General features: G+C 47.7%; 2 protein-coding genes across 4 annotated transcripts; one reads left to right on the forward strand and one right to left on the reverse strand.

Annotated features, from left to right (window-relative positions):
- Positions 1 to 35: 35 nt before the first annotated feature.
- Positions 36 to 6867, reverse strand: LOC107321618 (ectonucleoside triphosphate diphosphohydrolase 2-like). The gene is made up of 9 exons (XM_015878687.2): positions 6732 to 6867; positions 5179 to 5296; positions 3937 to 4087; positions 3573 to 3732; positions 3207 to 3434; positions 2742 to 3014; positions 2109 to 2204; positions 1667 to 1795; positions 36 to 655 (listed from the first exon to the last, which is right to left on the reverse strand). The coding sequence occupies exons 1-9, from the start codon at positions 6843 to 6845 to the stop codon at positions 425 to 427; spliced, it is 1500 nt and encodes a 499-aa protein (XP_015734173.1). The 5' UTR covers positions 6846 to 6867; the 3' UTR covers positions 36 to 424.
- Positions 6868 to 6973: 106 nt separating this feature from the next.
- NELFB (negative elongation factor complex member B) lies at positions 6974 to 26483 on the forward strand. Of its 3 annotated transcripts, XR_004309100.1 has the most exons (15): positions 8492 to 8696; positions 8875 to 9038; positions 9215 to 9314; positions 9703 to 9933; positions 10739 to 10924; positions 11041 to 11153; positions 11626 to 11728; positions 12699 to 12794; positions 13472 to 13614; positions 14378 to 14484; positions 14950 to 15091; positions 15387 to 15495; positions 15742 to 20208; positions 20538 to 23490; positions 25436 to 26483. XR_004309100.1 is itself a non-coding variant. In XM_015878686.2 (14 exons), the coding sequence occupies exons 1-14, from the start codon at positions 6996 to 6998 to the stop codon at positions 15877 to 15879; spliced, it is 2007 nt and encodes a 668-aa protein (XP_015734172.1). In that variant the 5' UTR covers positions 6974 to 6995; the 3' UTR covers positions 15880 to 19868. The 3 variants fall into 3 exon arrangements, 1 of the variants encoding a protein (XP_015734172.1); XM_015878686.2 differs by lacking the exons at positions 20538 to 23490; positions 25436 to 26483 and adding an exon at positions 6974 to 7127 and having other exon boundaries at positions 8454 to 8696; positions 15742 to 19868; XR_004309101.1 differs by having other exon boundaries at positions 15742 to 23490; positions 25439 to 26483.
- The last annotated feature ends 1 nt before the right edge of the window (position 26484 follows it).

Consider the following 26484-nt stretch of genomic DNA (forward strand, 5'->3'; position numbering starts at 1 on the left):
GGCAGCATCTCTTGGAGATTGCTCCTTGTTGGACATTGCCTCAGTGGTTCCTAGCATACCGAAGGCTTCCATATGGGTGAGTTTTTCTTGTAAAAAACCTTTTGGATATTTACTACCATCTTTTCATTATTGTCACTATACACACAAGTAATTGCAGTTGCAGCTCAAGCAAGATCTGTGCAAGCTGGTCTCATTTAGAGAACGTATAGCTTCTCATCCACAGTGATCCTCAGGCTTCCTGCATGGCAGAATCTGTTTTCTCAGTGTACTGTAGTGCAACTGGTTGCAAGCTGAAACGAGGTACTGAGACTCTCGAGTCCTCCAGGGAAACCATTTGCATCCTCCGGTGATTTTTCACCTGTGTATATTTTTGTATATACTCTGTTAGCTGCCCTCTGGCAAGAGTATCTAGTCCTGGAATAAGTCAGTTGTCATCAAAAACGCTGCTGTTCCTGTTACTGCGGCTGTTCTCCTTGACCATCACTCGGTATGAGATGCGCATGAACGAGCCAGTGAGCAGCACCACAAAGAGGATGAGGAGCAATGACCAGACACCTGGGTCAATGCCCTTGAGGAAACTTGGGCTGTCCTGAGGGATGGTGTTGGTCAGACTCAGCAGGTATCCAAGAGTCCAGACAGATGATGTGTCACCAATCTATTGACAGGGAAAGAGATCAGAAGAGAAACTGTGTAGAACAGCTGTGCTTCTGTGAATAGACTTAAGACCTTGTATGCTTTAATTGAGACTGACCCAAGGGTTAGGTTTGAAATGAGCAGCTCTTCCTCTCTTAGGGCTCCAAGTGCACTGATACCTGTTAATTGCCCCAAACAGCCTCACCTGAGGTTTCCAATCACTCCCTTTGCTGACTGCCCTTGGAGATCCATTTAAGCTCCACCCTGGGCAGCTGTTTTGTTTCTGAGCTGAGATGTACCTGTGTGCTGTTTTTACTCCTGCTCTCTGCCTGATTTTTCCCTGCTGGATCTCTGTTGTAAGTAGTTTTGGTTGTGACCCTATTGGCCAAATGAACCTCAGACTGATATTGTAGGATGCTTGTTTCTGGCTTTTCAGTTTGAGTTTGCTGTAAGGACCCTGGATTTAACCTGTTACTTTGCTTTTGGCTGGTGATCCCTACGTGGCTGACTGAACTGCTATTACTGATGTTGCCCTGCTTGAATATGAGGGGAATCCCACTTTTGTTAGTGAGCTGGGAAATTTAGGAGTAAGCTTTCTTTTGTTTTGTCAATAAAATCCTGCTTTCTTTAGGAGCTCCAGATCCTGGAGCAGCTGCCTTCACCAACTGTAAAGCATGACTGGTTTAAAGGTGACTACAGATGTAGTGCAGAATTTTTTGGCTTAGGAAATATTATCAAAGCTTTGTCTGTAGCCTTAAGTGGTGATGAAGAAATCTTCTTTCACTTCTTGGATGTGGATTCCTAAAGATAATATTGCTTCAAATAAGGTTCTGACCCATCTGTTTTACATGAGTGGAATCCCTGGCTCTTTGACATCCTTTTTCTTGCTTATAACAAATGTGAACTTTTATTTTGTGAAAATATCTTTTTGGGGAAACCTTGTTGGTCAGCTCTTGTAACACTGCAAACAGTCTGGCTTTACTGAAATCATCTCACCCTTACAGCTGGATGTATCATACAATAGTTAACTGACCTGGAACGCAGCCTGAATGGACTGATTGAAGTCAGAAATGTATCCCTTTGTGCTGAGCTGAAAGATGAAGGCAGATACAGTGCAGTAATCAGCAAGTGCATCCAGGCTTGTCTGGGACTCCTTGACCAGCTGGTGTTGTTTCCAAAGGAAGAATGAAAGGAGAGGGGGGAAAAAAGTAAATATTCAATAGTTAGATTTCAGGGAAGATCAAAATGATGTGCAGGAGTGAGTAGACAGGCTTCCTGTTCACTCCTTTATGTGCAGTATAAGGTATTTTGGCTTCTCATGTGAATAAATGTAAGTGTACCAAGAGTAGCCGCTGAGATTGGAGAGGAAAGAAAATAAGTCTATGATTTCTGACTGTTAGTTTTGACTCACGTGGGCTTTGTCCAAAAGGTTCCTGGCTTCCCACTACCCCTGTACAATAAATTAGTCTATTTACCTCCTTGACAGACATCTCACAAAGCTTGTTGACTGCCTGACCCAAGTCAGGAGATGGTGCGGTTTTCCTCAGGAAGTCCATGGCCTCAGAAATCACCTACAATGGCAGCAAAAACAATTGTTACTTCCTCCCCCTGGATGCCTCCTGAAATTCACTGTCTTTGGGATCTTGCTTAACATCCTAATGATAGACCCAAGGTTTCTGATACAAATGTATGGTGGAGCATCCTGGAGGTCTGCTCAAAGTGGGAATGGATCTTTTGTTTCACTAAGGACTTGGTATAGGAGGACCTGCTCAGCACAGCTCCCTTCTTGCCCTATCCCTGCTGGATCATGTGAGCTCCTTTGTGGCTCAGTGGAGCCCCAGAGTCTGACAAGCAGACACTGCTGGAAGGATGGAATGAAAAGGTTTTTTCATTGCTCTTGGTGGGAAGCCTGTGGTTCTTATTTGAATGTCTGTCTACAGTGATGGGGAGAGGGCAAGAGTGCTTGTATAGCACTGAGCAGAGCACTGGCCCACTTGTCTAGTAGAAGATGCTGTGGCTGTTCCCTCTGTATTCATTAATGACTGAGCTGGTCCCATTTCTTGTGTTTCCAGCACTAATTGCCTACCCCAGAGTAAATGAGAACCCACCAGAAACCTGGTTTGGAGGAGCTTGTCAGCACTTTTGGGGGAATTATTGAAGAAGCTGCAGGAAGAGGAAGAATTGAGCAGGCTTTGCACAAGTCTCATGCAGGCAGTGGGATTGCTGGTGCCGGTGATGTTGAAGACCTGGTCAGGGTTGGGGATATCCAGTGTGTCATCACTGACAGCACAGGGCCCTGTGTGCACTGAGTTCCACTGCACTTCCTGGGAGTAGCTGAGGGGCCAGCAGGGGTTAGGCACGGTTTTAGAACTTCTTTGTTCCTAGAGAGAGAATAAAACAAGGGCACAGGTAGTGAAGGAGGTTGGCATCCCAAGGCTTGGGACCACTCTCTACTAAAGACATGGACTGACATTTTGCCTATAAACAGCTGTGCCTTATGCAACTGTCATTTGGGGCAAAGGGTTGATATAATAACCAGGAACCTTCCAAGAGCCCTTTTGGCAGATACTCACTTGTATGAGTGTGGAGAGCAGCCTGCTGCGGAGCTGGTCTGTGCCATGGCAGGGACAGTGATGGGTGTACACTGTGTGTGTCTGCTCATACAGCTGCAGCCTCACTCCGTCCTTGGGTATTTGGTTCCCTTCTTCTACCTTGGAAGTGAGCTGTGTTGAGGTTCCTCCTATGGACAGGACTCCTGCCATCCTGTTTGTGGAGGGGACCATTTGTCCTCGCCAGTCGTACTGACCCAAGAAGAAACAGAGAAAAGTAATTCTTAAGACTACTTAAGACCTTACTTCAACTCATTTTTAACCATATCACATCACGTTCCCCAGCCGGCTGGTGCTGGATATAACCTGCCTCCTCTAAAGATCCTTTACCTTGAAGAAGTTCTCCAGAATGTAGTTAACAGCAACCCAGTTGAATGCTTCCTTGTCTGGGCTGGACAAGATTTGTACCCCCTGAAAGTCAAAGGGGGATGACTTCAGGGCCACGGTCAGGGCTGCAAGGAGATCATCAGAGCGAGTGGGATGGCTGAGGCTAGATAGAAAAGAAAAAGAAAGCTCTCTTGTGGTGTGGTCACAGTCATACTGTACACACTTCGAGTGCATGAGGAGCTGAAGGTTTACCTGACCAGCGAGTTAGGGGTGAAACATGATAGAGCAAACAGGGTGAGATTCATTTACAGAATGATCCATGTGATGTGTGCTGGTCTCTGGGTGTGGGTTTGCAACATGCACTCACTTCAGCTGCATTATGCTGGTGGCTGCTCCCAGGTACAGGGGAGTCTGGCTGTGCTGCTCTGCCGGGATCTTGCTCTGGGCCCAGTTCAAACATGTATCCAGGCTCTTTCCTACTTTCTGAGGAGAATCTGAGTAGTTCGAGATTTCTGGACCTGAGGATCAGGGGAAAGAATGGAATTTTCTATAGGAATATGTGGGAGAAGTGAGAGCTGTTATTAGAGAGCTTCCAGGACATGCATAAAGACAGCGCTCTTCACAGGTGGAACAAGGGAGTTCTTCCTGTTCTTCCATCTTGCTCTTCTGGGAGCAAAATGGTAAACATGGGAATGCCAGTTTGCATTGACCTAACCCCAGCTATACTGCTAAGATATATTGTGAGTGACCGTGAATCAGATGCATGGCTGCTGCAACAGCTGAGGCTTTCTCAGCCCACAGAGAGGAATAAGAGTGGCTTTGACTGCTATAAATGATGAGCAAAAGGCCATGCAGACAGTGCTGAAACTGATGTCAATCCTTCCCCCGGCCACTTCCTTCTATGTTGGTGGCGGTAGTTTCTGAACCCTCAGCCTACAAGCAGGGCACCTCTGCTCTAGAGGAAGCTGGTGCTGTGCACAGGGAAGCTGCATGCAAGCCCTGACGAGTCTTGCCAGCACATTTCAATGTGGCTTTAAGTGTTGGTTTTAAAGTACTACCCAGAAAGAGGCTTCCTTCCTCATCCTCTGCTCCTCTTGCCTTGTTGGCTATGGGTCTCCCTCCCATCAGTTTTGGTCTCTTAAGCCCTGCACAGAGCTGAGCTGCTGCTTGCCTATGGCCATGCAGACTGAGGACTGCCTCTCTCTTCTGGGAAGGAGACTTGCCTTGGTCTCTTCCTACTGCTGACAACTTGTTACAGCAGTTTCAAATAAGGCTTTGAACACTGAGCTACAGCTGCTTATTTTTTTAACCCAGACTGTGTGACCATGGCAGTAATCAGAGGATACACAAGGTTTCAGAGAGACTTGTATTATTTGTATGTGGTTTGATTTGCTAGCAGTCTGCAAGAGCATCAACCCCCTGCTTGTTCTCTGGCTGCCTTGCTACTGAGAGCTCAGGGTTTCCCAGTGTCCTGTGATAATCACAATTCAACATCAAAGCAAGACTGAGGGATTAAAAAAAAAAAAAAGGAAGCCCCCAAGCATTAAGGCATGAAACTCTTTTTGCATGCTAATCCCAGAGACCAGCAAGCATGAATCTGGCACCTTACCTTGCACTGTACAGGAACTACATTCTTTGATCACCCCGGTCTTGTTTGCCTTGGTAGTGGTCCACTGGTAGATGAACAGGATGGTGCGGGATGGGCTGGCATCCAGAACAATGCCGTACTGGAAAATGCCAAAAACATTTTGGTTAAATACCACTGAATGATCATTTCTTTGTTGTTGTGGGGTTGCCAGTGTGAGATTTCTCAATACTTTATGCACTGTTGTGTTCTCCTGTTGCATAGAAAGCCAAGAAGGCCTTTCTTGGTCCCCTTGCAGTGCAGGGTCTGGACTGTTCAGGTGGCCCAGTATGGAGCCAGGAGTTGGGCACACTGGTCTTTGTGGGTTCATTCCAACTCAAAGTATTCTATGATGTTATACCAACTGAGCTGGAGTACCACACAGCCCACACTCAAAACAGCCTTGGTGCTAACATAGGGTTTCACTTCTCTATCCCTGTCTGGGACACCTCCTACATAAGGAATCAGGGAGGTATGTGATAGTGTATGGCCTTACCTACATCTTGCACAGGAATATTCATAACTGTGTCTGAGTGGGAGGGGAAACCTTCAGGTTTGTGCTGTCAGAAAGGTTTTAGTAGAAAATGGAGCCTGGCTGCAGCCATGAGCACTGCCTGCACCCTTCTGGGAGCTTCCAGCCTCACTGGGCTCAGTGCTGGAGCTGGAGCCCAAGCAGAATGCAGAAGGACGCAGTTCTACCCAGTCCTGCTGGCATCCTCCTACACGAGTGACAGCTCATATTTCTGGCAGGGATGTGTCAGCTGCTCTAGGAGAAGAGGAAACAAGTGGTCTTGGCAGAGAAGCTGGGATTTTTTTTCTCCCTCACAAAATGAGAGGCTGCTGCTGGAAGCACAAGGGGTCACTGCATTGATGCCACAGATCAACGTCATTGAAGGACAGAGAGCTGCTGGGAACAACTTGGAGCAAGAAGATTTTTTTTAAAACCCAGTTCAGTCTGACAAACACAAGGGCGGGCAGTGCCTCTAAACTTGCATGTTAACCTACTTCTAAACCACGTCATGCAACTGAGCTTATCTCAGTAGCTTTGCATCAAGAAGCATGAGCAGATCTAACTGCTGAATTGAGCAGGCTGAATATTTGCTTAAAATCAAGAGAGAAAGAGATAGAAGAAGAGAAGTAGGGAATAAAGCTCTACTGGCTTTCAAGAGGGATGCAGCTCTTTCCCGGTGTTGAAGCTGTGGCTCCTCACTGCCTGCACCAAACATCACTGCTGAAGGATGGGTGATGGTCAGCCTGCTCCTTCCCTGAGCAGCTGGGCACTTGGTTTGTCTTTGGCTGGAAAAGCTCACAGCTCAACTGTTGTTCCAGGCTAGTAAGTCACTCAGTAGTGCAATGGATATAAAAAGCAACAGTGCACCTGTTTGTAGATCAAATACCTGGCTTGCACCAGGGAGGAGCACAAGGAAACTGGCAGGTTCTCCCCGAGAAGCAGCCTTAGAGCTGAGGACATTATCTGCTGCCTATTGCCCTGCATGGCCTCCAGTTTGCCCACCCCTGGCAGAGACATTCACTCTTACCTTGGTCCTGAGTGGAGCAATGGGCACATCTTTGGTGGAGACACAGAGCAGCACGATGCCTGTCAGTCCTGCCACGATCACCAGCCAGGGGGGAAGGAGCTCACGCCAAGACATGAAGCACTTTATCAGAGTGTGAAAGAGGAAGCAGAGGAGCAGCACAGAGCCCACATCTGACAGCAGCTGCTTTCGACAGGCTTTAAAAAGAGGAGAAAGGCGGGGCTGGGGCCAGACTCTGGCTGCAGCCCAACCCTAAGCCGCAGGACCATGAGAAGCACATGGGCTGAGCCACGCGTCCTTTGGCCGGCCATGCAGTTGGTGCAGCCGTGGCTTTGTACCATCCCTGAGCTCACTCAACAGCGCTGCAACCTCGAAACCGCCCTTGGCGATGGTGTTGAGGTAAACAAAAATGCTGGGTGAACACTGCCTGCTTTCTGCTTATTAAACAAACTCTCATCGCTTTGGTATTCTGTGCCTGGCAGTGCTAGAGAGAGCTGCCAAAATTAGAAGTCAGGAAACTCCTTGTAGCTGGGTTTCCTTTTCATCTGAGAGCTGCTCACGGCTCCACTGTGGGACTGGGGCACTCCCTGCAGCCTTTGTCTGTGAGGGGTGTTTTTGGCATAGTGGGACATCTATGTGTTTGGGTTTCCATGTGCATTAGGCTCTGGATGCCTTGCCCTTTGCTATGGTGGCTGCTCAGGCCGTTTGTCCACTGGCTTTCATCACTTACTTATCTCCTATGTAATTACAGGACAGGAGTGAATGGCTTCAAGCTGCACTAGGAGAGGTTCAGGTTGGATGTTAGGAAGAATTTCTTCTCAGAAAGCATTCAGGCATTGGAACAGGCTGCCCAGGCAGGTGGTGGAGTTGCTGTCCCTTGAGGTGTTCAAGGAAAGGGGAGAGGTAATACTTAGGGACATGGTTTAGTGGGCAGTATTGGTGGTAGGGGGATGGTGGGACTGGATGATCTTAGAGGTTTTTCCAACCTTTATGATTTTGTGATAATCATGGAATAGTTTGAGGTGGAAGGGAAGCTTTAAAGGACGCTTTAAGGCCATCTAGTCCAGCTCCCCTGCAATGAGCAGGGATACTCACAGCTCCTTAGAAACCATTTCCCCTTGTGCTATCAAACAGACCCAGCTAAGGAGTCTGTCCCCATTTTCTCACAGCCCTGTAGGTACTGACAGGTCTCTCAGCTCTCCCCACATCCTTCTCTTCTCTGGGCTGCCCAGCTCTCAGCCTGTCCTCACAGGGAGCTGTTCCATTCCTTGGTGCATTTTTGTGGCCCTCCTGTGGATGTGCCCCAACAGGTCCCTGTCTCTCATAACCACACCTACCTATTGCATATACATAGAATTATGTATGTACAAGGTTACATGATATATTTGAATCGCCTGAGCTCATTTGAGGCCTTCAGTGTTCAGGGAGGTGTCCCACTCTTTGGTTATCCATGGCTACAAGGACACCTCGTCCCTTCTGGCTGCCCACTGTCTTAATCTTGTTCCTCCTCTGGATGGCTGCTCTTGCTGTTCCTCATTCATGGCACTTGGATCTTTGAAGAGAAGTTCCATCTTGGGAAGGTTGTTTTTCCGTGATAAGGAAGACATCTGGAACTTAAAGCTGTGCTTCAGCCTTGAGCAGAATAGCTCAGCCAGACCAAAATGTTCAACAATCATTTTCTGAGCCGTCACCCTTTGTGATACCGGCTGCATTTCCCGATCTCAGCCCCTCCTTCCTGGGACCCGGAACGTTTGTTTGGCGGAGCGAGTTCCGGACGGACGGAGCGAGCGTCGGACCGCACCGCGCTGGGGGACCGGGAGCGGACGGACCGCGGCGGGAGCGGGCCCGGCGGGGCGGCCGGCTGCCATGTACGCGGGGCTGCAGGAGCTGGGGGTGGCCAACGGCGAGGATCTGAAGGAGACACTGACCAACTGCACGGAGCCGCTGAAGGCCATCGAGCAGTTCCAGGTGGGGACGGCGGGGCGAGAAGGCTCCGGGTGGCGTCAGTGCTTTGTTTTGGGGTGAGAAGGCCGCGGGTGTGTGTGCTTTGCTCTGTGCTCTTTTACTCCTTTTATTAATTGCTGTTTCTTTTAGCAGCCCCTGCTGTCACTTGCTGATTGCCCCTGTCCCCCGTTTGTGTTGGCAGACAGAAAATGGGGTCCTGTTGCCCTCGCTGCAGTCGGCCCTGCCCTTCCTGGACCTGCACGGCACCCCCCGGCTGGAGTTCCACCAGTCGGTGTTTGACGAGCTGAGGGAGAAGCTGCTGGAGCGGGTCTCAGCCATCGCCTTGGAAGGGAAGGTGGAGGAAAGGTCTGTAGGCTCGTTGGTGAGCGAGGATTCGGTGTGAGTGTTATCTGCAGTGGCCAAGTGGCTTCTGGAAAAGACTGGAGTCTTGTGGGGGCTCAAGTTGCAGTGTTTGAGATGAGCCATTTTGGTCCTTTGCAGTTCAATGGTAATTAGAGTCTCTTGGTATTATGTGTTTTCAGGTACAAGAAACTGGAAGATCTCCTGGAGAAAAGCTTTTCCTTGGTCAAGATGCCTTCCATACAGCCTGTGGTAATGTGTGTCATGAAGCACTTGCCCAAGGTAAAGCTGCTGCTTAGACTGGCCTGATCTGGTCCCTTCCATCCCAAACCATTCCATGATAATGGATTCAGAACTGTTGCTTTTATGAGCTGAATAACCCCGAATCACAGTGTCGTAGAACTAGAGAAAATCTTTTGTCCCATTAGAAAGGAATAAGGAAAAACTGTTATTTGCTTGCTTAGAAAGTTAAATTTCTTTGGATTGGCTTACTGCTACTGGAGTAGGGAAGGCAAAAGATGAGTCTGTGATACTTTATTTAATTACACTGTTATGTAAATTACCAGGCTACCTGAGATTGTGATTTAGATGTCTTTTACAGTCAGTTACTTGCTGGAAAGCCAGGCAGATGATGTTCTTGACACGAAGGTAACTGTTCTGTTGCTTGTAGGTGCCTGAGAAGAAGCTGAAGTTAGTAATGGCTGATAAGGATTTGTATAAAGCATGTGCAGTGGAGGTGAAGCGCCAGATTTGGCAGGATAACCAGGCTCTGTTTGGTGATGAGGTATCTCCACTGCTCAAGCAATATATCCTGGAGAAAGAAAATATTCTCTTCAGCAGTGATATTTCAGTCCTGCACAACTTCTTCAGTCCATCTCCCAAAGCAAGACGTCAGGGAGAGGTAAGACAAGGGAATCTCTTACAGCATGTTTCTGAATGTTGTTCATTAGCTTCCAGTCAACCTCATTGCATTGTGCAGTGTTTCTTTTGAATGTGCTCAAAGATGAGGTTGTCAGGACCAAACTGGGCTGGATTTCACTGTCAAGCTTGATGTGAGAGAGAGGGGCATGTTTGTTAGGAGTGGGTCTCTTTCCTTTTTGGTAACAGCAAGCCATTAATTGGCTTAGCTGTAATCGGTCATTTCACCTCATGGGACCTTTGCTCCAAAAGGGAAATAGCAGAGTTTCTGTAAGGATCTTGCTATTGAGAATGCTAAGGAATAGTGGTGATAAGGCAATATAATGCTTTAATTTCAGAGCATACTGTCTCTTTTACTTGGAGGATATAGTTTAGATCAGTTTTGCTTTCAAAAGCCCACTTTTAGAGCAAGTGCTCTGGTGCTGTTTCCTTTAGGTTCACACTGCAGCCTTCACCTTCGTTCTCATGTCCTGTAACCTGGAAGTAGTTAAAAATGCAAAAAGATTTCCAAAGAAAAGTGAGCTGCTTTCCATGTTTTATTAATTACAGATCACATTAATTGATATCAGGTACTGTTTATTGCCTTTTGGTATAGCTGAGCACCTTAACAGACGTTTCTGTATTTTTTTTATTAATTAATTAATTTATTTTGCAAGAGAGCCATTTTTGAAATGCCTGGTTCTTTCAGTATGGCCATGAAAGATTTGCTGACCATCTCTTGAAGAAGTGCTTTTCGAATCCTGTCTGTCTCTTGATACTGAGTGCATGTTCTTCCACTTTGGGTTTAGGTGGTTCAGAAGTTGACTCAGATGATTGGGAAGAATGTGAAGCTCTATGACATGGTGCTGCAGTTCCTAAGAACTTTGTTCCTCCGGACAAGGAACGTGCATTACTGCACTCTGAGGGCAGAGCTCCTGATGTCGCTGCATGACCTGGAAATCAGTGAAATCTGCACTGTTGACCCCTGTCATAAGGTATTAGCCATGTGGGGCAGCTGGGGCTGTTACTGGAGAATATTCTGTTTCATCCACTCCTGTGCATACCTGCTGCCAGTCAGTTACTGACATTGAGCATTCTCATTTTCTGATAGTTCACATGGTGCCTTGATGCCTGCATTCGGGAGAAGTTTGTGGACAACAAGAGAGCTCGGGAACTGCAAGGCTTTCTGGATGGAGTGAAGAAAGGACAAGAGCAAGTTTTGGGGTAAGCTGCTTAGGCTCTTTATTGAGAGATTGCAAATTGGGTTCTAGTTGTCTCAATATGTGACATACTTCAGGTGTGAATTCTTTCCTAAAACACACCAGTAGCTTGTAGTTCTTCTACATGGTCAAATGCAGTAGATTCAGCAACATTATTGCACTGGGGCATATCAGGCCCCTTCTGGTGAGATCCTTGGTAATGCTTCAGTTACCTTGAGTAATTATTGCAGGTTTCTCTGTGACCTTGTAACTGTAACTGAGCTCTCCTGTTTCATTTCAGCTCTAAAGACCATAGGTGACAAAAGACAAAAATTTGAGTTTCGTGTTATAATAGTTAAGGTATTGTTGCTTTTTAATGCAGCAGTTTCTGGGTTTTGTGTTGATTCACTGCATGTACTACTCTGATATTGCAATTAATAGTTGACAGGAATGTTAGGTGTGTCATTTATTTATTTAACTTTTGTCTCTTCTCTCAGGGACTTATCGATGATCTTGTGTGATCCCTTTGCCATTAACACCTTAGCCCTGAGTACCATAAGGCACCTGCAGGACCTAGTTGGGCAGGACACCTTACCCAGGGTGAGTGTTGCAGCAAGTGTACCTCAAGTGACCCTAGTCTTAATTGAATAGCATTCATCAGCACACAATTGGCCATGTAGAAGCAGTAGGATTAAGTTTTCAAATGCATTTGTAAGTTGAAATAAGAGAAATGTAGTACTGGCTTCTTGTTTGTATCAAATACCTTAGAGACCATCAGGAGTTCTGTGTGAAGAGAGGCATTTTGGAGCAATCTGAATTGACCATTAATTCTTTCTTTGTATGGCCCATTCTGTCCTGACAGCTGTATGTGCACGTACACCCCTATTTTGTCCTTTCAGCTGTGCACTAAACAGCAGCAGCCTTTATTCCCTGTCATGGTAAATGTGATGGCTCATTTGACTCTGCTCTGCTCTGTTGGCTGCAGTACAGTGCAGTTCCTGCACATAGTGTTTGCAGGAGGAGCTTCAGTGGAAAGGGAAGGAGCCCTACAGACAACTGAACTGTGTGAGGCATTTGCTGTCTTCAGCTCTGAGTTGTCAAATTTTGTTGCTGGATTGAATAACTTCTTCATGGCAGTTTAAAATTGAGGATTGTTTTGGCTTCAGGGCAGAATATAAAGGAAAAAACTTGTTCTTAAGCACACTTCCTACTTCTTACTTCTGCTGAGATGATTTGATTCATCCTGTCACATTATATTTCAGTATCCTAATTTGGTTGGACACCTTCAAAAACAGTGTCCTGCTCAGATTGTCTTCATGCTTCTTAGCATGTTGTAGAATGCTACAAAGAACAGCTCTCAGCTGTGTGTTCTTCTTGCAGCTCTTTGATTCCCATTTTAGGAATCAGCTATCAATTACATTTGAGAACTGAATGCCTCGAGCAGTCTTTGATGCTGCTGTTAGTCCAGGAGGGCTTTGAATGTAAACCACCGCTTCCAGATAAATACCTGTATGTGTAAGTTGTGGAAGATCAAACTAGCTGTTTTTTCTCCCCCTCTTTAAAATTCGAGGAAAGCCCAGATCTGCTGCTGCTCCTTAGGATGCTGTCTTTAGGACAGGGAGCCTGGGACATGATTGACAGTCAAGTCTTCAAGGAACCAAAAATGGTGAGCCTTCTTTAGTTCTATTTCTTATTCAGTGTACGTTGTGTCCCTGATTTAATCATCAAGTCAACTTTCTGCATATTTTTCAACAACAGCTTCCTTCAAAAGAGCACGTAATGGTCACTGTGCAGCAGCTCCCATGGGCGTGCTGTAAGCTTCGTGTACCCATTTCATTTATGTGGATATCTGACCCTTACAGTTTCTAAGTTGAACTGTTCCTTTCTTAATTTCCTTAGCCTACTGTTCTGTGAATCTGATGCAACCCTGTTTTCTGTGGAGTGAAAATGCACATAAATTCTTCCTCTTGCTACTCTAGTTATGCACTGATCTCTATCCATTTAGGGAATAAATAAAATGATTGCTGTTAAAAGCAATGGTGCCATCCTTAACGTGCAGTGCTTGCAGATCAGAAAACGTCTCTTGGAAGAAGTGCTGTGTCATTGTCCAGAAAAAGCATTTGAGCAGGACTAGAAATACAGTTTTCCTCATTACCACTGGAGCATGTGGAAGTTTCAAGAAGTTTGAATGGAACTGGATGTCTGAAAGCTTGTTTTCCTAAATGTGAGGTGGAACACGTAACATTGCCGCAGTATCTGTTAGGGTGCTGTGGAGTTATTAGATGGTGTGAACTGACTGATGAAAGCATTCTCCTTTTTCCTCTCTCCTTCCCTCCCTTTAAGGAAGCTGAGCTGATTACAAAGTTCTTGCCTATGCTGATGTCCTTTGTGGTGGATGATCACACATTCAATGTAGATCAGAAACTACCCTCGGAGGAAAAGGGGCCAATTCCTTACCCCAGCACCATCCCTGAGGCTTTCACCAAGTACGTAATCTATCTACATAAAGTATGTTTCTTTCTTTGACTGTTTTTACATCAGGGTGAATATAAAGGTACTCTGTAGTACTGTTTTCAAATAGCGCTGACTGTGTGACTCTCCACGCAGTGAATGATGAATGCTGAAGTGATACCATTTCATCTGAGTGCAGCTGGATAAGTGCCCATGTGTACTGTCTGGGGAGAGCTATTGTACATCTTGTTTTACATCTTTGTCACACAGACACTCTCTGTTGATAACTTATCACTCCAGAGGCTTCAAAGAAATCATTAAAAATCCTCTTTGTGTTCTCTCCTATTCAGATCTTGCACTAATTTTCAGCACATTTCTTATCTGTGTACCATGATCTGGAGTACTGAATCCCACTGGTTGGATTTATGTTTGCTCTGTGACAGTGCTGATGTTTGACCTCTAGGAATCCATAAACCAAAACACTGCTGTGCTTTCTTTCACTTAAAATTACTTGAGCTTTTTATAAAACTCTTTTAAAATTATCACTTAAAATGCTCATGACCAGATCCAACTGTATAATTGAGATAATGCAATGTCTGCTGAATGGTAACATTTTCCTTGGCTGTGACAGTGGATTTAGTGATGACCATCAGCTGAGTAGCTGCTTTCCTGTGACTCTGAGGTTTAACCATTGCTGTATCTGCTTGATTCCTATGCAACACTGTTCTAATCTCTTTCAAGGAAAAAGAAAAAAATAATATTTTAATGGATTAATTAACTTTGCTTCTTCTGTAACAGATTCTTGCAGGAGAACAGAATAGCTTGTGAGATTGGGCTATACTATATCCTTCACATAACTAAACAGAGGAACAAGAATGCTTTCCTCAGGCTCCTGCCAGCGCTAGGTGAGTTTTTTGTCCTGTCTTCTGTTTTGCAGCTGTTTACTTCATCTTGGAGACCCCCAGGGGTAAAGTAACAACCCGAAATGAAACTGATTTCAGAGATTAACGCATGCATTCTGCTTTTGCTTCCTCTGGTGACTTACTTGTAAAACCCTGCAGAATTTCATTTGTTTTTTGTCTGCAATTAGAATATTTTTTTCTGCTGATCCAAGAACTTAGAGGTAGTGACTGAAGGTCAGTAGTTCCTTGCATCAAAAGCTGCATTAACAATGGGATTAGCTAAGAGCTTTTAGGAATGTATCTGAAAGATAAAAATTTAAGTGACTTAATTCTGCAGCTGCTCACAGTAATTGCATCTGGACAGATATGTTTGAGATCTGGGTTTACTGCCTGGGCTACCAGTTGTAAAAGCCAGTAAGGAAAAGTTTTCACTAAGATTTCTTCAGGAGTCTCTTTTATGTTGTGCAGTCGAGACATTCAGCGACTTGGCCTTCAGTGATATATTTCTGCATCTGCTCACTGGTAACCTCACACTGCTGGGTGATGAATTTGCAGTTGAAGAGTTCTGCACCAGTCTCTTTGATGGCTTCTTTCTCACTGCATGCTCAAGGTAAACCTGATTTTCCTCCAAGGAAGTGAGTTTGCGTGTGCATACGGCTCATCCAGCACAGCTGAGGGAAAGAAATTGCTGCTCTGTGCGGCCTCTGCTTAAAAGCCACCCCACTTTCCCTGTGGCTGTTACAGTTAGTTCAACCCTATATGAATTATTTGGAGATCTGAGGCAGGGTTAGTGCTTTGTACATTCAAGCAGTTCCTAGGTATTTTGAAAGATTACAACAAAGCTGTCAGTCCTTAGCTGTGCTTGTGTGTAACAGTTTCTCTGCTTAAACCTTGCCTTGTTTCAGAAAGGAGAATGTACACAGACATGTACTAAGACTGCTGCTTCATCTGCATCATAAAGTGGCGCCTGCCAAATTAGAGTCTCTCCAGAAGGCTTTGGAACCCACCAAACAGGTAATGAGAAATGGAAAATTAATTGCAAATGAAAGCAGCTGCCTTTCCCAGGCCTTGCTTAATGGAATGTGTGCTTTGTTCAGATAGCAGCTTTCCAAGTTGTCTTAATTACCTTGTAACTTCCTCTCTCTGCATTGGTTTGTGTTAAAACATGGAGGTTAATTGCATGTTTAGTGCTGCAGTTAGTAGCAGCAGGAACTAAGTCTGAATCATCTGTTTTTCCTTTCTATAAATCTCTTTCTGCAGAGCGGTGAGGCTGTGAAGGAGCTTCATAACCAGCTCACAGAGAAACTGGAGCTTCGCAAGCCTAGTCCTGCCGAAGTGACCGAGACTCCCTCCATGGAACTGCCCTTGCCCACTGTGCCCACACCAGCCTCACGCTGAGCTGTGTTTGTATTGCAAGAGTGAGACAGCAAAACAAGCTTAGTGCTCAGCAGCCTGAAGGTGCTGTACTGCCTTGTCAAGTGTCTCTGCCCACAGGGTGGAAACAAACAAAAAATAGCCACTGAAAAAGCTCTTTCAGGAAACACTGCAGTTTACCCAACTGTCTCTTGCTGGTTAGAAAACTCTCTGTATGCAGTGCATTGCAGAGGTTTACTTTTCTTACAGATAGCTGAGTGAGTGTCTTCTTGTAGATCTGCTTACAACTGACTGTACAATTTTTTTTGTTGTTTTGAAAAAGAAAAGGCATATTTTTAAGCTTTGCATCTTGTATTCTTTACCTCTATTTCAAGAACTTACAAATGACTGCCTAGTATGTGGCTGAGCAGGTACTGTGAGCTCCTGAAGGCTAACCCAGCTTTTCCTGGCTGTTAGTGTGCTCCTCTGGGTCTTTAGAGGATATACTCAGCAAACAGAAATGTCAGAGGAGAGGGGTTCCACTGGTGTGCTTTCCTGTTCCTGATTCTAGCTGTTTACTTCATGTTAGAACATGCTGCGTTAGTGAGGGGTGTCCACCACTGTCACTAGACCAAGAAGCAATGTTCTTATGAAGAACACCAGAAACTGAATCAGACTGAAAGAATAGCCTGTTCTGCGTGGCTTATCTGTGTTTGCTGTCCGTACTGTTACAGCTAATTCCTGTTGTGCTTTCACTGTTGCCTCAGTGTAAATATCAGGCAGAGTGTGCTGGAGGATGGATTTGGGAGAAGAATGAGTTGTGTGAGCTTACCAAGTGACTTCACGTTGGTTTCAGCGCATACAATATATGTGAAAAAAATCTCACCAGCCCTCTGTAAACAGGAAGGTACCTGCTTGAGGGATTCTGAATCACAGACTAACACAGGTATGAAGGCACTTCTGAGGGGCTCTGCTTACCCTCTAACTCAGACTAGCGTGTCCCTAGAAAAGGTTGCTTCTGGGTAGGACTCTGTGTGTACCTTTAAGGATCCTAAGGGTTCTGTTAGGCTGTTTCTCCAGCCCACTGAGGTCCTTCTGAACAGCAGCCCTGTCCAGTGTGTCAGCCATTCCCACAGTTTGGTATCATTTGTAAATTTGCTGAGGGTGTGTTCTGTCTTTATTTAATGCCTCTATTTGCAACCCAATATTAGCCTTGTTACAGTCCCCTGAGGAATGCTAGGAGTAGATGGCTGCCAACTGGACTTTGTGCTGTTGATCGCAACTCTCTGGGACTGGAGTCTTGCCAGTTTTCCATGCAGCTATCTGATCCACAGCAAAATGATTGGGCTATATGTGTTCTTCAGGCAGTTGTGTCCAAAACCATCTGAAGTCAAGCTAAACTGAACTCTCCCCTTGTCTGCCAAGCCAGTCTTCTTAGAAAGTTATCAGAGTTGTCAGGCATCATTAGCCCTTGGAATTTGCCCACCCACTGTCACTTTCTTGTCCTTTTATTTTCCCAGCACTCATTGTTTCTTCTTGGGGCTCGAGCACTCCTGGTGCCAAACTGTATTGATGAGACTTTTCCATTTCCTGAAGCTGCATTAATTAAAAGAAAGATGTAGTTGAGCAAAGATGGAAATCCCTCCCAGAAGCTGCTGAACTCCCTCTTTGTGTGATTTTCTTCCTCCTGAGATCTCAAGTGCTGCATGAGGAAAGCAAATGCTCTTCATCACCTCAGTGCCTTGTTCTTCATTTATGCAGGGGCTGGTGTGTGTCTTTTGGGAGAGCTGGGAAGGCAAGGATAGGTTTGTGAGCGAGGAAGGGCTGCTGCCCTCTGGTCTGTGCTGCCTTTGCGTTCCTTGTCTCCAGGTCAGCATTGCCTTTGGCGGAGCTTCGGCAGTTCTTGTTGGCCGACTCATGCTGAACTTGCTGGAAACAGGAACTGCTTGTAACAATCAGTCTTGCAAAGCTTGGTTTTCAAACCGTTTAAACTGACATGTAAATTACGCAGAGCAACATCCCACACTGCTTGGAAACCTTCTGCAATTAACCCACTCCAACCTGTGTTCTGCTCAGCCCCGAGGTTACGTAGGTTTGTGTGCAGGTTCTCTCTGCCACTGAAGGCTTCCCGTATCCCACAGCCTGATTTGCTACTCCCTTGCAGCATGAACTTATTTTAATTCAGGCTGACTGAGCAATCTGCAGTTCGGTAGGAAGCCCTACTGTGTTTTACCCTATATCAACAAAGATGGCACAAAGAAATGAGTCCTAGAGCACGTACTATTACCTGTGCTGGGTGTTGCTTCAGCTGAGGGGAGATCTGTGGGTAGGTGAATGGGAATGGCTGCCTTGTTTTCTTGTGAAAAGATGTGATGAATTAGCAGAAACATCTCTCAGAAAATACTTATTTTCTTTTAGAGGTGACCGTCTCAGTCTGTTGATGTTCTTAGAGATGAGAATGGTTTGACTCCAGCAATTGTACAGGCTGCTGCTGTTGTGTCAGGTCGTGCTGTCCTGTGGTGTAACTGCCAGGTGAAGAACAACTGAACTGTGTAAAACAATTACCTTTTTTCTCTTCTTTGCCTTTTCTTAATGCCCCCACATGGAGTCCTTTGCAACTGGCAGGGAGGTGCAGTGTGTATCTCAAGCTGCGTGCAGTGCAGTCGGTGCACACTAGAGGGTAGTGCACCACTGACTGCCCTGCAACGAGCGCTGCAGCCTGAAATCCTCCCAGCTGGCACAGAGCAGGGAGCTGGAGCTGCCTGCCCTCTGTTTACAATAATGTTACAGCTTGTCTTTACAACGGGGATGTGATACCTGTGGTATGGAAAAACAGCGTATTCTCTCCAAACCTGCTGCGTCTGACTTAGGGATGAATTTTTACAATGAATTCTAATTAGCTTGAGCAATCCGATCCTCTCTGTGTGTTTTTCCAGAGACATCGTAGTAACTAACAGCCCTGAGAGGCTCTGCAGGCTTTTTGGATGGTTAACATTTAACTGAAATTTTATGCTGAACTTTGAAGCGACTCATTTGGATGGAGGTACATTAGCAGACTGATAGAGCGCTGTAACTGCACTGCTGGGTTTGATAGGAGTAGCTCCAAAATTTGGTTACTGAGGCCAACGTTAGATAAAATCGGGTCTCCCCTTGGCTGGGGTAGCACCTCTGCCTGATAACTGCTCCTTTTGGGGATAGCCATGCCCTGTGCTTGGCAGAAACCCTTCCCCGACCAGCACTAGCTTGAAGATTTGGCAGTCAGGAAGAAATGTGGCTCTTGCTGCTGCTGTTTCAGTGCATGGGCAACATGTACCAAAGTCTGTCTGGGCTGGAATGTGCTCTGAAAGAACAGGAGCATTTTACTAGGTGTTGTAGTAGATATCCCACAATGTCCTTGCTAGGAAAGCACCTCATTTCCGTGCTGTAGCTGTGCTGGAACTCTCCCAGAGGCAGAGAGAGGTCTGTGTGACGGGGTGATAAGGATGTTTTCTTGCAATATTGATCTCTCCAGGTGGGTGTAAGGCAGGAATGGAGGGCGGCTCCACCCCACTGCAGGTCACTGTGCTGAGGACTCCCCAGGCAGGGTTTCAGCTCCATGTTTGCTGCCATCTGAGCCCTTTCTGGGCATCCTCTGTGTTAAGCAGCACCCTGGAAGTGAGAACTGGTGTCTTCCCCTTGTTCTCCAGGTTCCATGGGTGTCAGTTCTGTGGTAAGGCAACAAGGAAGATGATTCCTGTATCTGAACTTGAGCTGTTTGTGGTTCCTGTGTTGTCATAGAAAAGAAGTCCAGAGCTCAAGAGACAGTTGTTTTGGAGCTTTGTGTTTTGTTTTTCTTCCCTTTAGCATCATTTGCTGTACCAAAGCTGTGTTGGCTGATCGGGGTTGACAGAACTTGTAAGTGGTGAAACGTTAATAAATCCTGGTGATGAGTCATTAGCATACAAAGCAACCTGATGACTCACAACACAAGGTTTTGATTACTGCTTTTTCAAGCACATGGATAGGTAGGAGCAATTAAAAATCTCAAGAAGAAATCTGTCTTGGAGCACCTGTTTGTGTCTTGTTAAGGCTGTGGGAGATGCTGACAAATGGGGTGGTGCTCATTTTGCCTCTGAGACCCTTTTGACTGAGTTGTGTTCTCCTGACCCTGGTTCTAGTTGTGTTTTTCCCCCCCCTCCCCTCTGTTCCAGCTCTGTTGGGTGTCCTCTGAGCTTAGGAAGGAAGCACTGTATGCGTGTGAGGGGAAGAAGATGGTGAAGTTTGTTCCCCCAAGATGCAGTTGAAGCCTCAGTCAAGGTTTCGGGGTCACTGGGCCAGAGCCATTAGGGACTTGTGAAATGATGTCACTGGAGCAACAACAAAACATCCCATCCGGTAGGTCACGGCCTGATTTGTTACCAGCACCGTGTTCTCTGCTTAATCTCTAGTGAGTAATTAGTAAGGACTTCTTACAGGCAGCTTCCTTGAGGAGAGGCCAAGGGGCAGAGAAGGGATCTGTCTTCCTCCTCACCTGCCCTGGCACTGCTGTGCTTGTGGGCTTTGGCTGCAGAGTGTGTGGAGGTGCAGGAAGCACTTTGTGTCCTCCCAGGGAGACTCAGATGTTCCTTCCAAAAAGCCAATTGCTGTGATCAGTCAAATGTGTAGTTTAACCCTGATTTATGGTCCTCAAACAATTATTGCTGCCTTCCTCTGATGCCCTTTAGAGGTTCTGTGAGCTCTGCCAACTTGAGGAAGGATGAGTTTGCCAGGTTGTTTGTCAGCTACGCCACCTTCCAAGTGGAAGAATGGGATGACGGTGCTTCCGAGAAGTCTGGATGAAGGTGATCCTTGGTGCTGCAACGTGCCCTTGGTTGGGGCTGCGATGAATCTGAGTGGTAACTGACACCTACCAGATCTCTTATATGAAACATTTATTTAGTCCTAGAATCATGGAGGTTGGAAAAGACCTCTGAAGGTCCTGTTGGATCGAGTGTCTTGGATGAAGGAGGCCAGCCTTGTTTGCATCCTGCTTTTGCAAAGGAATAGCTGACCTCAGCTCAGCCTTGGGGAACTCCTACTGTGCCAGCTCTTTCATGCAGCCTTCATCCAGGTTTGACCTACTTGTCGTTTTTGTACAAACAGTTGTTGGAAAGCAGTAGGGGATGGAGAGAAGATGCATCTGAGGAGTGCTGGCTCTTGGTTAGAATGTTAGTGGGCACCTGGAGCAGATGGCAGTGGCATTCTGCAGGTTGGGATGTTTCAGCACACGGGTGTCTATGTTACCTGGTAGTCATGCATACTCACTTCATTGCACGTCTGTCCGGTGCTGCTGGCTCTCACTGTGTGTAGTTGCCCAGCTGATATGTACTGCATCCCTTTGGAGTCTGCTCCGGGTTGTTGGCAGGATGTGAAGTGGGATCTTTCTGCTTTCCCAGGGCTGCAGCAGGTTCCCAATTAAAGCCAACCCAGACTGACACCAACATACATCAGTCAGGCACGGTGCTTCCCTCTCCATGTATTTAGCAGCAAGAATTCACACCCCGTCCCACGCGTGATCCTTAGCAAACACTGACATCCTGCTCCCCACAGCAGGGTGAAGCAGATCAAAGGAGAATGTTTCATTTCTGTACACTTTTCTTTGGAACGGGAGCAGCTGCAGCTTTCAGTGCAGTTGATCAGATTGCTCAGAACAAGTGTTTTTCACTGATTATTATCATTTTTTATCATTAGTGAGGGAGCTCCCAGCTTGTGAGTAGTCGCTGTTTGGAAACCAGTCGCCACAATACGAGCTGTCAGCCCTGGCAATAGCTGACATCTCATTAAGTGTGGATTGGTGGCGTTTTTAAGGCTAGAATTGTGCGATGGGGCTCAGGTGAGTGCTTAAAGGCTTAAGAGGCATTGCAGATGTAGGCAGTGGATGCTGTGGATGGCAAAGGACAGAGGTGGGGTGGTCGATTCAGTGGCTTTAGGAGGAGCAGCCATCAATCCAGCTGTAATGTACAGCACCAAGAAGATTATTTTGTAATGATTTTGTATTCGTAAGTTGGACCCCTCGCATAAAACCAGGGTTAAGCTGTTATGTGCTGCTCTGCCTGCCTTGCCCGGGTAATTTCTCTCTTTGGTTCTGTGCAAAGTGCTGCTGGTAGGAACAAAGGAGTCACGCTGCCCTTACTCATTAAGAACTGCGTTATGGAACACAGCGGTGTTGTCTTTAGACTAAAAGCCCTCCTGTATGGCTGGTCCCACCATCAGACCATCTCCTGCTGCCTGGCAACTGCCTCTATTGCCATAGCAATGCAGCTCCGCTTTCATGCAGAGCCCCACCATCCCCATCTTTCATTCACTCTCTCACTCCATCTGTGAGTTCTGCTCCGAATCCGGAGTTACTCAGCACTTCTGAACTCATTAATGAAACATTACTTAGCAGAGGGGAAGCCACGCGATGCTTTGGGCTGCGTGTTTGCCTGGGCTGTGGCTGCTGCCATTGGGCTCGGTTACTACACAGACACACAGTGTGATCAGCATCCCTCCCTGCACACTGCATCCCTCTTTGAGGAACTGGAGCTGCCTGCATCCCTGGGTTCTGTGCATGTGGCTGCAGCTGTGTAGCAAAGGGCCAGAGTTTCTTCCTTTCAGTATCTAAGGGACTGTAAGAAAGAAGGGGATAGAATTCAGCAGAGTCTGTTTGGTAGCACAAGTGGAAATGGTTTCCAACTACAAGAGGGGAGATTTAGTCTGGGTGTAAGAGGAAGCTTTTTACCCTCAGGTCAATGAGGCACCGCACAGGGTGCACAGACCTGGTGGTGCCCCATCCCTGCAGGCATTTGAGGTCAGGGGATGGAGCTCTGAGCACTGATGGAGCTGTGGGTGTCCATGAGCAATGCAGGGAGTGGGACCTGATGGCATTTAAGGTCCCTTCCAACTCAAACCATTCTATGATTCTCTGAAACAGCCTCAGGAGTGCAGGTTATGCAGTCAGTGAATTCACACCCTGTTGATGGGCTCCCTGAGAGCTTAACCAGAACAGCAGTGATGATTTAAGTAAAGGATACAGCAAGGAGAATAATGCAAGAGCGCAAAAGCAGCGAGCAGGAGAAAACATTTCTCAGCCGCACAGTGCTCAGCAGTGCTGCAGATCGCTCTGGCTGCAGACCTGAGGTGCCGGGAGGAAGCTCGGAGGTTCCCTCGTCACCAGCTGCTTTGCTGCGTTCTTCGCAGGCTCTGGCTCTCAGCGCCAATCACCGGGAGCTGCCGCTGCGCTGCTCCCAGATACAAGTGGAAGGAGCTGCGGGGGGATGCGGACAAAGCACGACAGAGACAAAAGGGATGGAGATGTGAGCCGCTCCGATAGCGGAGCCGCTTGGCGCAGGGCAGCAGCCGCTCGTCCCCAAGGGAGGCTCTTCCAGCACAAAGCCGGGCTGTGAGCTGCTCCCCAGCAGCCTGCCTTCCTTCTCCACGTCCTCCTCCTGTCCCTGGGAGCCCCCCGGCCGAGCTGCCCCCGGAGCAAATGCCACCTGTACCCAATGAGGCAGATCCCGAAGTGCCACGAATGGATCCCAGGATTCTCATTTTCCTTCTCTACGTGATGATCCTCCACGAGCTGGTGAGCGGCTGGATGGAGTACCAGAAGCAAATCGCCAAGCCCAAGAAGCAGGCGGGGCCGGTCTGGTCCTCCAGGTGAGTTCCTGCCTTGTGCTTTGGGATGGGGACGGCTCGGGTCTGGGAGAGGGGCTAGGCGGGTGGGAGCCCTTTGTGTGCACCCATCCCCATAGAGGTGTCTGTCACCCGCTGCGTACAGATGCACAGAGGCAGGATTAGGTCCCTTAATCTTTTGAGCTTCTGTTGTCTGGAGGCATCTCGTGTCTGACACACAGATACCCACAGTTTGTGGGTTTTTCTTTGTGGAAATGCATGTTCCCCTCGGTTCCCAATCAGCACAGCTGGGACAGCACTGTGTGCTGTGCTCTGGGCAGGGCAGGGTGCTCCTCAATGAGACTCGAAGCTCCAGAGCCCCACTGACAGTGTGTGTCTCTGCGTCCTGTCCCCTCCCACCACCGCTCCAATCCCCTCTTGCTCTCTACCCAACAACACAAACAGGCTCTAGAAATAAGGATGTAAGAGGAAAACCCTCCGTCCCCTTAAAATTCAAACATGTTTCTGCAAACCCCGTTCATGTGTTGGTCGCTCTCTGTGTGATGTTCATGATGATGGTGGCCTTGATGTTGCTGGGGTTCTCTAATGGACGGTCTGTTTGGCAGCTCTGTGTTGGCTGCACCCTGGGGCTCATTCACTCCCTCCCTGCAGGTTTCAGGCCGCAGCACCAACATGTCGTGGCTTCACGCCCGGCTGATGCCTGTGACCCAGTTTGATGCCCCATCAGCAGAGCTCACAGCTCACTGCTAATCCTGATCCCTCAGCATGCAGCGATCCCAGCTGCAGTGAGCCCCATGGGAGGGATGTCCTGCATCCCACTGGCAGTGCTGGGACATCCATCCTTTCAGCTGCAGCTTAGGGGTGAATTTGCTGCCCAAATTCCTGGAGGAGCACAGCTGAAATGCATCTTTTGCTGGGTAGTCGTGCCCTGGGAACACGGCCATGGGTGCAGGCACCTCCAGTGGAGAAATAGCTCAAAGAAGAGCAGAGAGAGGCACTGGAGAATGGTTTGCCTTGATCTGAAGTGCCCCAGTGTGGGAAAAAGGGTGTGACGCAGAAAACACAATGAATATTTCATGTACCAGCAGCCACCAAACAACTTGCATTCAGCAGCCAGGATGGTGTCGTATGATGGTATCACACTAAAACACAAAGCCCTGGGTGCTGGCATCCAACCCAGCCTGCTCTGGGGTCAGGGAGGAGGCAGGAGCTGTGTGCCCTGTGGGTGTCCCCTCCTTTTCTGAGCTGAGTGAGGGGCTGCTGCCATTGAGACCCGAGGGCTGATGGATTTTAGGATATGCAGACACTGCAGGGAGGCACCGGAGCCGAGTCCAGAGGGATGCATGGTGACCAGCTGGGGGGAGCTCCCACCATCTCCTCTGCCTGCTACTTGAATGTAATTAATTCAAAAACCAATTAGGGAATGAAGCTCTAAGGCAGCAGGCTAATGAGGACATGACAGAGCTGCCTCTTGGCTGCACCCGCAGTGCAGGGAGGGATTTCAGGGCTCGTCCTCCTTTTGTGGACAGTGAGCAGTGGTGAGCTGTGTGTAAAGCTGCTTTTCCTCCCGCTCCTAACCCTTCCCTGGCTGTTTCCCTCTGCAGCAGAGCAGCTCACAGTTGCTCTGTTCCCATCTCATCTCTGATCCCACCTGTGGGCACAGCGGGGTGATGGCAGTTGTGGTTGCAGAAGGAGCGATGCTGAGCAGCAGTGAGAAAGAAGAGAGATTTCTATTCAGCCCCGCACCCCATTTCTGTGCAGAGGGGAGGGGATCCCATGTGTGCACCCCCATTGAGCAGCTGCTTCCCAGAGCCACCACGATGGGAGGGGTCACCCTCAGTCTCTCCAGGCACCTCAAATGGAGACAGCAGGCCTTGCTCCAGCATGACCTGTGCTCTGTGGGGATCACCATGTTACTGAGCCATGCAGAAGCAGGGAGTCACTGACACCATCTTGCTTTGCTCCCCAGCAGCAGCACCAGGCCCAGTCACTCCAGCTTTGCCAGGCCGCTGGTCCATTCAGTGCGCAGGGAGCGGCACCGAGACTGGAGGAAGCCAGGACGGATCATCCGGAAGGCGTGAGGATGGACGGCCATAAGGAGCCCATGGGCATCAGCCACACCAGACAAGGCTTTGGCCACCCAACATGGCAAGTTGACTCTTCTGTCTTCCCCCTTGAGTAGACAGAGACCAGATTTCTTTGGGGAAGGATGGAATTTGCTCTTCGGTCAACCATAAGGAGCCTTCAAATGAGCCTCCATTGCCCAATGGGAGGGAAGGCGTTGGGGTCTGGTCCTCTGCAGGGCATCCAGCACTGAGAGCCCTCATGGCTCTGCTGGTCCCACCAACATCACTGTGCAGAGTTCCTGCTTTCTGTCTCTGTTGCTCTGTGGTGGAAGAGGGGAAGTGCTGGGCACTGCTGCCATTAGTGCAATGGCCCCGTAATTAGATTTCTTTGCAGCCTTCCCAGCAGATGAGCCAGACTTAAGAGCGACTTTCTAACGAGCAGATAGAAGGGTAAGGAATACACGTTGCTCTTATTAGGGTCTGTGATTTAGATGCAGAATTAGATTTTAGGGACAGGAGTCAGCTCTCGTGTCCTGCACCGCAGCTGTGTGCAGGATGAGCATCTCTGAGCACTGCAGGATTCCAGCCCTGTGCTCCTGCAGCTCTCAGGGCAGAGCTGGCTGCCTTGTTTGCTGAATGCCACATCTGCTTCCAACAGCCTGTTTTCCTCCCTGCCAACCATTTACAAGCCTGACTCAGGCTGGGTGATGCGTAATGCAGAAGCAGATAGGGAAGGGCCTTGGGGTGGGTCGGACATTCCTCAGCATGAACGGCTGCTGGTGCTGCCCTGGGGCAGACAGCTCAGAGATGGAACCTCAGCCCTGAGAGCAGGACTTGGCTGGGACAGGTGGATGTCCAAACTGCTGCACTTTGGGAGCAGGCTCTGCTGATCACATGCTGGATTTATCCCTGTACATCTCCTGTTTCCTCCCAATAAATCCTTTTCAATCAC

Source organism: Coturnix japonica, chromosome 17, assembly GCF_001577835.2.
Source record: "Coturnix japonica isolate 7356 chromosome 17, Coturnix japonica 2.1, whole genome shotgun sequence".
Taxonomy (NCBI): Eukaryota; Metazoa; Chordata; class Aves; order Galliformes; family Phasianidae; genus Coturnix; species Coturnix japonica.